Here is a 12,579-nt window from a genome sequence, read left to right as displayed (position 1 = left end):
CACTTCGGTCCAACCCGTCCATGCGGACCAGATATCCCAACCCTACCTATTCCCACCTGCCAGCACCCAGCCCATATCCCTCCAAACCCTTTCTATTCATATACCCATCCAAATGCCTGTTAAATCTTGCAATTGTACCAGTCTCCACTACATCCTCTGGCAGCTCATTCCATACGAGTACCACCCTCTGCGTGAAAAAGTTGCCCCTTAGGTCTCTTTTATATCTTTTCCCCTCTCACCCTAAACCTATGCCCTCTAGTTCTGGACTCCCCGACCCCAGGGAAAATATTTTGTCTATTTATCCTATTCATGCCATTAATTTTGTAAACCTCTATAAGGTCACCCCTCAGCTTTCGACTCTCCAGGAAAAACAGCCCCAGTCTGTTCAGCCTCTCCCTGTAGCTCAGATCCTCCAACCCTGGCAACATCCTCATAAATCTTTTCTGAATCCTTTCAAGTTTCACAGCATCTTTCTGATAAGAAGGAGACTAGAATTGCACGCAATATTCCAACAGTGGCCTAACCAATGTCCTGTACAGCCGCAACATGACCTCCCAACTCCTGTACTCAATACTCTGATCAAGAAAGTAAAGCATCCCAAACACTGCCTTCACTATCCTATCTACCTGCGACTTCACTTTCAAGGAGCTTTGAACCTGCACTCCAAGGTCTCTTTGTTCAGCAACACTCCGTAGGACCTTACCATTAAGTGTATAAATCCTGCTAAGATTTGCTTTCCCAAAATGCAGCACCGCGCATTTATCTGAATTAAACTCCATCTGCCACTTCTCAGTCCATTGACCCATCTGGTCCAGATCCTGTTGTAATCTGAGGTAACCCTCTTCGCTGTCCATTTCACCTCCAATTTTGGTGTCATCAGCAAACTTACTAACTGTACCTCTTATGCTTGCATCCAAATCATTTATGTAAATGACAAAAAGTAGAGAGCCCAGCACCAATCCTTGTGGCACTCCACTGGTCACAGGCCTCCAGTCTGAAAGACAACCCTCTACCACCACCTCTGTCTTCTACCTTTTGAGGCAGTTCTGTATCCAAATGGCTAGTTCTCCCTGTGTTCCATGAGATCTAACCTTACTAATCAGTCTCTCATGGGGAACCTTGTCGAACGCCTTACTGAAGTCCATATAGATCACATCTACTGCTCTGCCCTCATCAATCATCTTTGTTACTTCTTCAAAAAACTCATTTAAATTTGTGAGACATGATTTCCCACACACAAAGCCATGTTGGCTATCCCAAATCAGTCCTTGCCTTTCCAAATACATGTACATCCTGTCCCTCAGGATTCCCTCCAACAACTTGCCCACCACTGAGGTCAGGCTCACCGGTCTATAGTTCCCTAGCTTGTCTTTACCGCCCTTCTTAAACAGTGGCACCACGTTTGCCAACCTCCAGTCTTCCGGCACCTCACCTGTGACTATTGATGATACAAGTATCTCAGCAAGAGGCACAGCAGTCACTTCTCTAGCTTCCCACAGAGTTCTCAGCTACACCTAATCAGGTCGTGGGGATTAATCCACTTTTAACCATTTCAAGACATCCAGCACTTCCTCCTGTGTAGTCTGGACATTTTGCAAGATGTCACTTCTGTTTCCCTCCAGTCTAATTCTTCCATATCCTTTTCCGCAGTAAACACTGATGCAAACTATTCATTTTGTATCTCCCACATTTTCTGTGGCTCCATGCAAAGGTCGCCTTGATGTAGGTCTTTATTTATTCAAACCGATGTTTGTATTGCCTACTCCTTGTTCACTTAGGCTTTGAAGGGGGCATATGTATAAATGTATTGTTACTCTCTTTTAAGCCTTTAAATTTTAATTTAGATTGAACGACCTTTTTGCTGCGTGTGCTGGAATGTGGTACATCTTTGCATTCCAGTTTTACATAGGATATTACACACTATTATATCCCTATAGCCTAGCTGCAACACTGATTGGAATATGCATCATTTTGCATAATAAAACATGAAAACAAGCTGTGCTTTTGGGTCAGACTTTGCAGATAACATTCAGTTAGGACACATAATTTCCTCCTTCATAACACAGTAGGTTGGCTGGATGCTATGAGCAAGTTAGAAAGGAACTACGTGAGTTTTTGAAAAATTACAATAACACCATTTAATATAAGGAAATATGAGGTAATCTACTTTGGATCTGAGTAAGACAAATCAGCATATTTTCTTAATGAATAACGACTAGAGCTATGAAACTGAGGGGATTTCTGTGCTCTTGTAAGCACATCACCGAAGTATAAAAAGCAATTGTAAAAGTTAATAGGATCTTGATTGTATCTCAAGTGATTTAAAATTCAAAAGTATGGAAGTAATTCTACAGTTGTTCAAATTTAATCAGGCTTCAACTAATATTGTATGCTGCATTTAGTTTGTGTTCCAAACCTCAACAAAGGTAATAAAAGAAACAAAGTGCTGAAGAAACTCAACTGGTTAGATGGCATTTCTGAAGAGAGAAAAAGAGTTAATGTTACATGTCCAGTGATTATGGAACTGAATGTTGGTGAAGACATGTGCATTATACCATTGAAAAGAGAACAGGAGCAAATGCAACAGAAGGGTGGGTCGGGAAATATTGAGGAAATTTGGAGATAAAAAGTACCATAGAACAAGATACAAAGGAAGTAGAAGTGGTTGTGGGAAAGAAGAGGCACAACGCGATCAGAGGTGCTAATTACAAGATTGTGTGTGTTGGGAGGAGGTTTGGGAGGGGAAGAAATATTGGCTGTATGACTGGATCAAAAAAATGTAACTTACGAGGACAGCTAGTGTAAACCTGACTTAAATTCCTTTGAGCCCGTCTGGTTGCTAATGTCCTTCAGAAAGGAAATGTGGCATCCTTACCTGTTCTGGATTATCTGTGACTCCAGAGCTACAGCAATGTAGTTGACTCTTAGCTGCTGTCTGAAATGGTCTAACAAGCCATCCAGTTATGTCAATTGCTATGCTGTTTCAACAAAGAAATGAAGCCATTCAGACCACCTGGCATTGACCCAGGCAGAAACAACAATGCAAAAACAGCCTTGTCAAGCTTTAAAGTCCTCCTACACCTAACCCATTTGGGGGTGTCTACCAAAATTGGGAGAGCCGTCTCTCAGACTGGTCGAAGAAAAGCCTGACACAGTTAGCTTCATGGAATCATACCTTACAACGTCCCAGACGCCACCATCATCCTTGGATATGTTTCGCACCAACAGGGCCGACCGAACAAAGATGATAGCACTGCAGAATGCAGTGGTATGTAGTCCTGAGAGTCCTCAGCATTGATCCTGAACCCTGTGAAATCTCGTGGTATCAGGTTAAATGTGCGCACAGAAATCTCCTGCTGATCACCTTCCTTGACTGATGAATCAGAACTCCTCACTGTTGAACAACACTTGGAGGAACCATTGAGGGTGGCAAGAACATAATATTTACTTTGGGTAGGGGATTTCAATGTCCACCAAAAACAGTGGCTCGGCAGCAGCACTACTGATTGATCTGGTTGGGTCCTAAAGTACCCTATTTGGTCCTAATTGCAACAGTCTTCAGCCAGAACTGCTGAGTGGATGAACTATCTCCAGTGGTCCTCAGCACAGTGGCTCTGTGCCTAGCACTGCTGCCACACAGTGCTGGAGACCCGGGTTTAATTCCACCGTCCGGTAACTGTCTGTATGCAGTTTGCACATTCTCCCCATGTCTGCATGAGTTTTCTTCAGGTGCTCTGGTTTCCTCCAAAGATATACAAGTTAGTTGCTAATTGCTCATAGTATCCAGGAATATGTAGGCTAGTTGGATTAGCCATGGGAGGTGTCAGGTTGCAAGAATAGGGTGGGATGCTCTTCGGAGGGTCATTGTGGACTTGTTGGGCTGAATGGCCTCTTTCCACACTGTACGGAATCTAGGAATCTAGTTAGTCAATATAGTAGCTATCACCAACCAATGAACTTATGTTTATGTGTAATGTCACTTTTGTGCTCGGCTCTGATATTCTAAATGATTAAAGAATATGATTGAATAGATATGAAGAAACTATTAAATCTGGAGGAGAAATGCAGAACTCCAGACCATAATAAAATTGTTAAAAGATCATTCAGAAGTGAAATCAGGAGCACTTCTTTGAATTCTGGGTGGTCAGAACTAGCCAAAAACACCTGTGAATGTGGGAGTCAGTTGAAATTTTCAAATTGTGGGATTGTTTTCCAAATGCAGATGATGTAGTTTCATGATGTGTCATTGAGAAATTGTTAGTATATATTATTAAGGAAGTAATGACAGGGCATTTGAAATGTCAAGACATAATCCATCAGAGTTGGCATGGTTTTATAAAGGGTAAATATTTTTTAGCTAATTTTGTAGAGTTCTTCGAAGATGTAACAATCAAGAAGGATTTGGGGCTCCTGTAGATGTAGTTTATCTGTACTTCCAGGAGGCTTTTGATAAGATGCCACACAAAAGGTTAATACACAAGATAAGATCAGGTGGTTGGGGTATTTTATAAGTTTGGATAGAGGATTAGCTAATCAACAGAAAGTGGAGAGTCGAGCTAAATGGGTCTTTTTCTAGTTGTAAGGATGTCGCTAGTTGGCTGCCGTAGGGTTTGAACCTCTGGTCCAACTATTTGCAATCTACATTTAGGACGTGGATACAGGAATAGAAAATACTATAGCCAGATTTGTAGATGACATGAAACTAGGTGGGAAAGTAAACTGTAATAAATAAACAAGGAATTTACAGATGGATATAGATTGGTTCAGTGAATAGGCCACAATTTGGTAGGTGAAGTTTAACATGCGCAAGTGTGAGGTTATCTATTTTGGTCAGTGTGGTAGAAAGATAACATAATATCTAATGAAATTTCGTAGTGCTTCTGTGCACAGAGATCTGGGTGACCTCGTGTATGAATCGCAGAAAACTAGTAAGCAGATAGTAAGGAAAGCAAATGGAATTTTAGCATTTATGGCTAAAGGAATGAAGTATAAAAGTGCAGAAGTGCTTACTGTAACTGTACAAAGCATTGATGAGACTGCAACTGGAGTATTGCTTCCAATTTGTTCCTCTTACTTGAGGATGGATGTAGTTGCATTGGATGCAGGTCAGGGGAGGTTCTCAAGATTGACTCCAGAGATGAGGGGTTTTGTCTTATGATGCGAGAATGAGCAGTTTATACTCTGTGAAGTTTACAAGAATGAGGAGATCTGATTAAGGAATACATGCTAAAGGGGATTGAGAAAGTAGATATACAGAGGATGTTTCTCATGGGGGAATCTAGAAGTTTTAGGATAAAGAGTAACAGATTTAAAACAAATGAGAAATTACTTCTCTCGAAGGGTTATGAATCTGTGGAATTCACTACCCCAGAATGCAGTGGATGTTGGGATATTAAGGAGGAGAGAGGTTTTTAATTAATAATGGGTGAAAGGTTATGAAGAGTGAGCAGGAAAGTAGAGTTGAAGCCAAGATGAGATCGCTCATAATTGCATTACATGGCGGAGCAAGCTCAAGAGGCTGAATGGCCTACTCCTGTTTCTAGTTCTTATGGAAACAATAATTTGGGATAGAATTAATAATTACATGGACAAATGTGGGTTCATCAGTGAAGGTGAACATAGATTTCATGCAGAAGAATCATTATTAATTAATTTGCTGGAATACCTTATAGAAGTAACAGAGAGGGTTGATAAGAGTAATGCTGTTGATGGTTTCTCAAAAGACGTTCAATACGGTGCCATGCAACAGACTTGTGAGAAAAGTTATGGCTCATAGAATAAAAGGGACAGTAGCAATGTGGATGTATGCTTGGCTAAGTGAAAGGAAACACTATGGTTAATGGATATTTTTCAAGCCAGAAGAAGGTTTATAGTTGAGTTCCCTCAGGGTCGATATTGGAATCCCTGCTTTTCTGGATTTATTTAATGATCTAGATCTTGAAATGCAAGAGACAATTTTAAGTTTGTAAACAATTTAAAACTTGGAAGCATTGTAAGCTACAAGGAAGACAGCATAGAATTTCAGATGGGTATTGACAAACTGGTGGAGATGGGGGATATGTTGATTGCAGAGAAGCATGAGGTGGTCCATTTTGTTAGAAATAAAATGGCAAGATGGTATAAAATAAGGAGCAATTTTTAACCAAAAATGACACAATAACTTCCATGCATGCACAGATATCAACTGGCTATGACAGACCTGTTCACCAGCCCTCCTATGCTCTTCTGGTCACTCCCTTCCTCCACCCTTTTGGCCCCTGCCTGTTTCACCACCTCATCCTGTGCCTGATAAAATCACTACATGCACAGACAGGCCTGGTGATGTCATCACTGTATTCCTGAATATTCATACTTGTTACTCCACCTGGTAACAGTGTTCAGATTAAACATAACTTTAAAATGAAATGTTACTCTAAAGGGTATTTAAGAGGAGAGAAACCCTGGTTGTCTATTTACATAATTCAGTACAGGTGGCAGGACAAGTGGACAAAGGGGTTGACAAAGCAAATAGTGTATTCTGCTTTCTCAATATGGGTATAGAATACAAGAGAGGGGTGGCTATGTTGAACTTATATAAGATTCTAGTTAAACCCAACTAGGGTATTGTGTACAGTTCTGGATGCTACACTTTAAGAAAAATATGAACACCTTAGAGAGAAATGTTCATGGGAGTGGTCCCAGGGATGAGAATCTGCAATTATGAAGATAGATTGAAAAATGTAGACTGTTCTCCTTGGAGAGGAAAAGGCTAAAAAGAGACTTAGTGGAAATATTGAAATAATGAGGGATCCGCACAGAGCGGATGGGAAGATACCGTTCCAGCCCATAATAGGATCAAGAACAATAGGGCACTGATTTGAAATGATTTGTAAATGAAGTAAATATGATTTGAGAAAAAACTTTGCACAGATGGAGTTTAGGCCTGAAATGCACTGCCTGGGGGTGTGGTGGAAGCAGGTTCAATCGAGACCGTCCAGGAGAATATTAATTGATTGTTTGAGTAGAAATAATACGATGGTCATGTGGTACTGGCAGGAAACTGATACAAAGTCAGTGCAGACATGATGGACTGAATGGTTGCCTTCTGCCCAATAACAATTCTGTGATTATAATTCACTAATGTAACTTATTACACCAAATGCTTTCATTTGGTAGTAAATCTATCAATTGTAGTATTTGTTAATGGTTTGAGGAAAATTAATTGTTTTTTTGCATTTTATATGTGAGATTCAGTCATGGGGTTTCTAAGGCTGTGAAACTATTTTCTATCCAATGTATTATCTGGCTGTTAAAATATAACAGATGGTCCTCTCCATGACCTTCTCCAATACTAACAATCTTTATTTCTTGCACACACAGGGAGGGCTCTGTTGTCTTTTGGAATGTGGAAGATAAAGCAGTAAGTTGAATCACACTGCATGTATCTAGGGTATTGTTTACTTATGCTGCTTTTAACTGCATGTTTACCCCAATTCCTACTTCTAACTCTGTTGGCATGAAACATTCATCATGTCCATTTATTGGACTGCTTTGCTTTTCTACTGATGGCACACATTCCTTGTTCTGGCGAGTCGTGGCCTCATTCTCTGATATTTTCTGTCTACTGCAACATCTTACAGTTCTAATTGTGGGAATAACTGTCCATTTTCAAGTAGGTACAATCGTATTAAAAATTTAGCTCAATATTTCCAAAACACGTTGCAATGTTAAAACTGTCCTTCTCCTATGTACCAGAAAAGAACAAAGAAGTAGTGAAAAATTAATTTATTAATTCAGTGACAAAACGTTGGTGCAGTATATTTCTTATGTAATAACTGTAAATAGACCTTGACTTGCTGATTGAGTAATTTTAATGGGAACAATAAATTATTGAGTTAGTGACAGCATTAAAGTTATGCTTATTAAGAAAATGCTGAATCATCCAGGTTGAGATAATGAAATTTGTATTTCATTTGGTTTCTAATATTTTGCAAATTATGTTTTATGAAAATTCTTTAAGAAAGTAAACATGAATTATATTTCTAGTCTGTTATTTAAAACAGTCTCCAAATTCTCTACCTTCAGGTGAAACGTGTAATGCAAATCTTGGAGCCACATGAGATCCAGCCTTATGAAATCGCTTTGGTTCATTGGGAAAATGAGGAAATTAATTACCGGATTGCAGAGTAAGAGCTGTATTATTTTAAATACAATCAGAAAATTCTGGAAATGCTTAACCGGTTAGGCAACATCTGAGGAGAGAGAAACAAAATTTAACATTTCACGTTTTGTGACCTTAAGTCAAAGCAGACGTGAAACATTACCTCTGTTTTTCTCTCTCCACAGATGGGGCCAGGAAAAGGAAGTATTTAAATCTAATAGGATCCCAAAATGTTTCCCTTCAGCAAATGTGGAAATGCTGGATATTCCAGTAATTTGGGACCTATCTCATAAGGTGCTGATATCTATAATTGTGCTTTGGAGGAATGGAGTGAATGCTGGTGTTTCTCAGGAGTGCTGTCCTACTTCCACACTCTTCTGCAGAGTCCAGGCATTTAGAATCTAGAGGAAGAGAAGAGGAACAAAGGTCAACACTGCATGGAAATTCTAGGTAATAATGGAGTACTATAATTGCTTAAGGGTAGAGAAAAAATATATAAAATAAGCAAGCATCCCACCGAAAGTTGTCTCTTAATTTTCCATATCCAGTAGTCATTGATCTGCCTAGTGTAGTTATTTCCCTTGTCATCTGATGCGAGAGATAGAGAGGGGATGCAAGATGTGAGCAGGCTGATGACGAGTGACATATAAGAAAGTGGTTCTAGAATGAAATGTAAAGACGGTTAACAAATACAGCTGCAAGGGACACGGCAATACATCTGTGTGATTAGAATAAAATTAATATAGTAGAGAAGCAAATGGAGCAAAGGAAGGAAGTGCTATGGTGATTATTAAAGCAGAGAAAATGCAATAGGAATAGTTAATTCAGCATTGTCTACTTGTCAGCATTGAGCCATTGTTCTTGGACATGGTATTGTCTGCTGTCTTACTCCAGCATTTGCAGCATCTTCCTGCTACCCAAGGGAAATCATGTCCTCAACTTTTCCACAAGCAGCAACTTGCATGCTTTTGCCAAAATATTTTCTCCCTAAGTACCTTCCAAGTAGCAGTCCAGATTTGCACAAAGATGCTCCTCCTTAAGATGTGTATTCATACTAATTGGGTGCTGAGCATCTGGAAAATCCTGCCCTCCAGACAGGTAGAGTGCCAATCACCACTGGAAACGTGTCGACAAGCCTGCGATGAAATATATTTCTCAGACAGAGATGACATTGGGATGGTAGCCCAGTCACCCACTCGAAACTTGGCCTTGGAAAAAATTAATTTCAGCATCAATTTTACAAAGGAAAATTGTCCTATGCAAATACTGCCACTGGGTAGTGGGCTTTGGCAAAATGAGGCAACTCCATTCAAGTTTCACAGTCTTCTGAATAATCACTTTTTGGATCAGAGATGGGCAAAAAAATTGCTGGCATTGCAAATGATATGGTCTATGACAAGAAGTTACTATACTTGTTAGCAACACTGTATATATTACGTGTGTGTGTATACAGAAGAACCTCGATTATCCGAAAAATGGATTATCCGAAGGAGATTTCGAGGCCCCGATAGGAACATTACATCAAAGACGTGTTTCCAGCAGTGATCGTGTCTTTTGTTTACAGTGATTAAACAGGCAGCATCTCCAAATGACTGACTGCCCACTGTCTCCCTCTCCTCCCACAAAGGGGTGTATCCTAAACACACCTCTCCCACCCCCCCACCTCCCAACTTCCCCAGATAACCTCTCCAACATTGTCCTGTAGAGGGCTAAGGTGGAACCTGTCAAAAAGGTGCAGTAAAAAGTTGTGTCTGTGTCTGTGTGTGTGCATGCGCGTGTGCTATTTGGAGATTTGCCCCACAAAGGTAGCAGCAGCGACAGTCTTGTTGCTCGTGTCCAGTTTGGTTGACCCGGAGAGATGGTGGCGGTGTGGGACGGGTTGGGAAAGCAGTGTTGCACGGGCTTGGGGGCGGGGGCTCATGCACTGTAAGTTGCTGCCGTCTCCTGAACGAGGAGCAGACTTTAAAAACTCCGAGCTCCAGGGGAAAGGCATTTAATCGATTAACTAAATAATTGATTAGCCAAATGAAATAGAGCCCACCCATCACGTTCGGATAATGGAAGTTCTCCTGTATGCACACATCGCACGCGCGCGCACAGACCTTCTATCTGTTGCAGTTTGTAAAATCTCGCGTAAACAGTTTGATATCAGTTTATATATAGCAATGTTCTGAAATTGTTTAAACTGAAATTCTGAGTGTCAAAATGAAAATACTTGTCCTGCCATTTGAGCATGTTCAGCATTCCTTTGGAGTCATCATCATTGATAGCAATTAAAGACTCAGCATTATTACTGAATGAATGGTCATACTTCAAATCCATTAATTCACCTATTCTTCATCCGTGTGCAGCATTTCAGTGTGTAAAATTCTTGAGTTAAATTTTCCTTGGCTCCATAGTGTCAAATTTAGAGGTGAGGGGCTAGGAAAACAGAAGGAACCGCGTTGGGCAGCTCTCATCATATTTGCCTCACTGGGACCTTTCTATGAAGGCAGATAGCCAATTAATATAGTTAAGGCTGCAACTAGGGACGATGTTTACAACCTCACCATCATTTGGAGATGGCTTCTGTTCAGTAGGTTGAGAAGCATTGAAGCTGGAGATTCCATGCTCCATAAATGGGACCACCAGCAGAAAAGGCCATACACAAGGTCCAAAAAATCTACCCAGAGGGGTTTCCATTCCATTTCTAATGCCTCACACCTATGTATGCAGCCAACCTGTTTGGCAATGACTACCTCTCTTGGTAGGGCTGCTGGAGTTCTTGAGCTATCTGGTCTCTGCTTGAATCAGCAGCATTTTTAGTAGGATATCAATGATGGTAATGGCAGATTAAATGGCTGCCTTCAAGAAGACTGTGATGCCGATTTCACTGCTGGCATGTGCGAAAGATCCAAACTTCCATTTGGTCCTGACATTGGGGTCCTAAGGCCCATCAGGAAGTCCAGCTTGTTTCAATTTTAGTGAAAATGTGTGAATATCTAACTCTATTTCTGAGATACATAGAAATGGAAAGTTGCAAGATGATGTTTCGATGCTGGACATTCCCAGAGTTGTGTAATATGCATGACTCCTTGCACCAAATATTTTGTGGAACACAGCTCAAGGTCTATGAATAAACTGTATCTGAGTTGTTTGAAATCCGGTTTTAAACAGCATTTTTGAATGTGGCCTGGATATCATAAAGGGTATGTATACCTATGTGTGATTGTTAAAGATTTTAGCTTAAAATGTGTCTTTGCAGAGTATTACTGTGACTAAGCCAAGTAATACAAATAGTTAAATCCTTTCTGAAGCAATACAGTTTTTTTTATTGAATTTACTGGGCAAGGTTTTCGCACCACAGGGTGGCACAAATTAAGTCAGTGATACAGATGGCATAGCCATCCATGAGCAATCTTTCATTCCCTTGGGTCAAAATTAAACTGCAGACTGTTCTACTAGAGCAGCAGGATGCCATTTCCACCTTAGATCAAGGAACATGGTTTGCTGCTTTTTGTACTTCCTTTGTCACGATCCTTGAATTTAGATTTTTGTTTTACTGATAGATTTACAGTCCAAATGGCTTGAAATCTTCTTAATTTGAAAAGATCCCTATGGGGCACCTAGAGAAAATGAAGTTTAATTTTTTTCACATTGGCAAACTAGCCTGATCCCAAGTAAGTCAGCAACCTTCTGGTCGACAGACTAGAATGAAGCATTTTTCTAAGTCTCAGTTACACTCACTTTGTACAGAAGCTGTTTCATTTCAATTTTAACCCAGTTCATCCTTCCAAAAATGAGTTCTTCTTTTAACTTTATATTACAAGAATTCTTAAAGTTTTTTCATTTGGCTAATGTGATGGTGAGTCAGTGAAATGTATTCACACAAAGTTGCTGATGTTCTTTAACCACAAAACAGAAGGTCATGAAAGCCATATATATATAAGAGAGTTCGAAAGATCTTAATACAAGCAGCAGCTTCCACTCCACCCCCACCTACTCCCCCCCTCCCCAGTTTCTTCTGTTTGGATTGTGACTTTGAGTCCTTTGGCATACACCTTTGACAATTCTAGTGGCCTAAATTTTCAGTTATAATAACTTGAAGATTTTTATCCAAATTCTTCTGGCTCAGAAACTCCACAAACCATCCAGGTATCTGTTGAAGAGTCATCTAGACTCAAAATGTTAATTCGCTTTCTGTCCATGGATGCTGCCTGACCCGGTGTGATCTCCAGCATTTTTTGTTTTCAGTTCAGATTCCAGCGCGTGCAATAATTTGCTCCTACTGGGTACTGATATCTGGTTCTCATGAACTTAAAGCTTAATTCTGCCCCGAGGAGAAGCTGTTCTAGTTTCTGAACTGAACTCTTCGTTCTTCTGAATTGAGACCTTGAACCTTCTGTTGGAAAGTCAAAACTAACCTAATGGCTTTTTGGTCTGTTGTAAACTCAGCAATA

General features: G+C 40.2%; 1 protein-coding gene across 3 annotated transcripts in view; it reads left to right on the top strand.

Moving 5' to 3' along the window:
• Positions 1–12,579, top strand: part of rmnd1 (required for meiotic nuclear division 1 homolog) — a 70,270-nt gene that overhangs the window by 35,960 nt on the left and 21,731 nt on the right. For all 3 annotated transcript variants that reach the window (XM_060831057.1, XM_060831056.1, XM_060831055.1), the window contains 2 exons: positions 7,360–7,399; positions 8,065–8,165. In XM_060831057.1, the coding sequence (XP_060687040.1) occupies positions 7,360–7,399; positions 8,065–8,165 (141 nt within the window). The remainder of the gene's footprint in view (positions 1–7,359; positions 7,400–8,064; positions 8,166–12,579) is intronic.

The sequence above is a fragment of the Hemiscyllium ocellatum genome, chromosome 10 (genome assembly GCF_020745735.1).
Source record: "Hemiscyllium ocellatum isolate sHemOce1 chromosome 10, sHemOce1.pat.X.cur, whole genome shotgun sequence".
Classification (NCBI taxonomy): domain Eukaryota; kingdom Metazoa; phylum Chordata; class Chondrichthyes; order Orectolobiformes; family Hemiscylliidae; genus Hemiscyllium; species Hemiscyllium ocellatum.
This window is presented reverse-complemented; position numbering and strand designations above follow the sequence as displayed.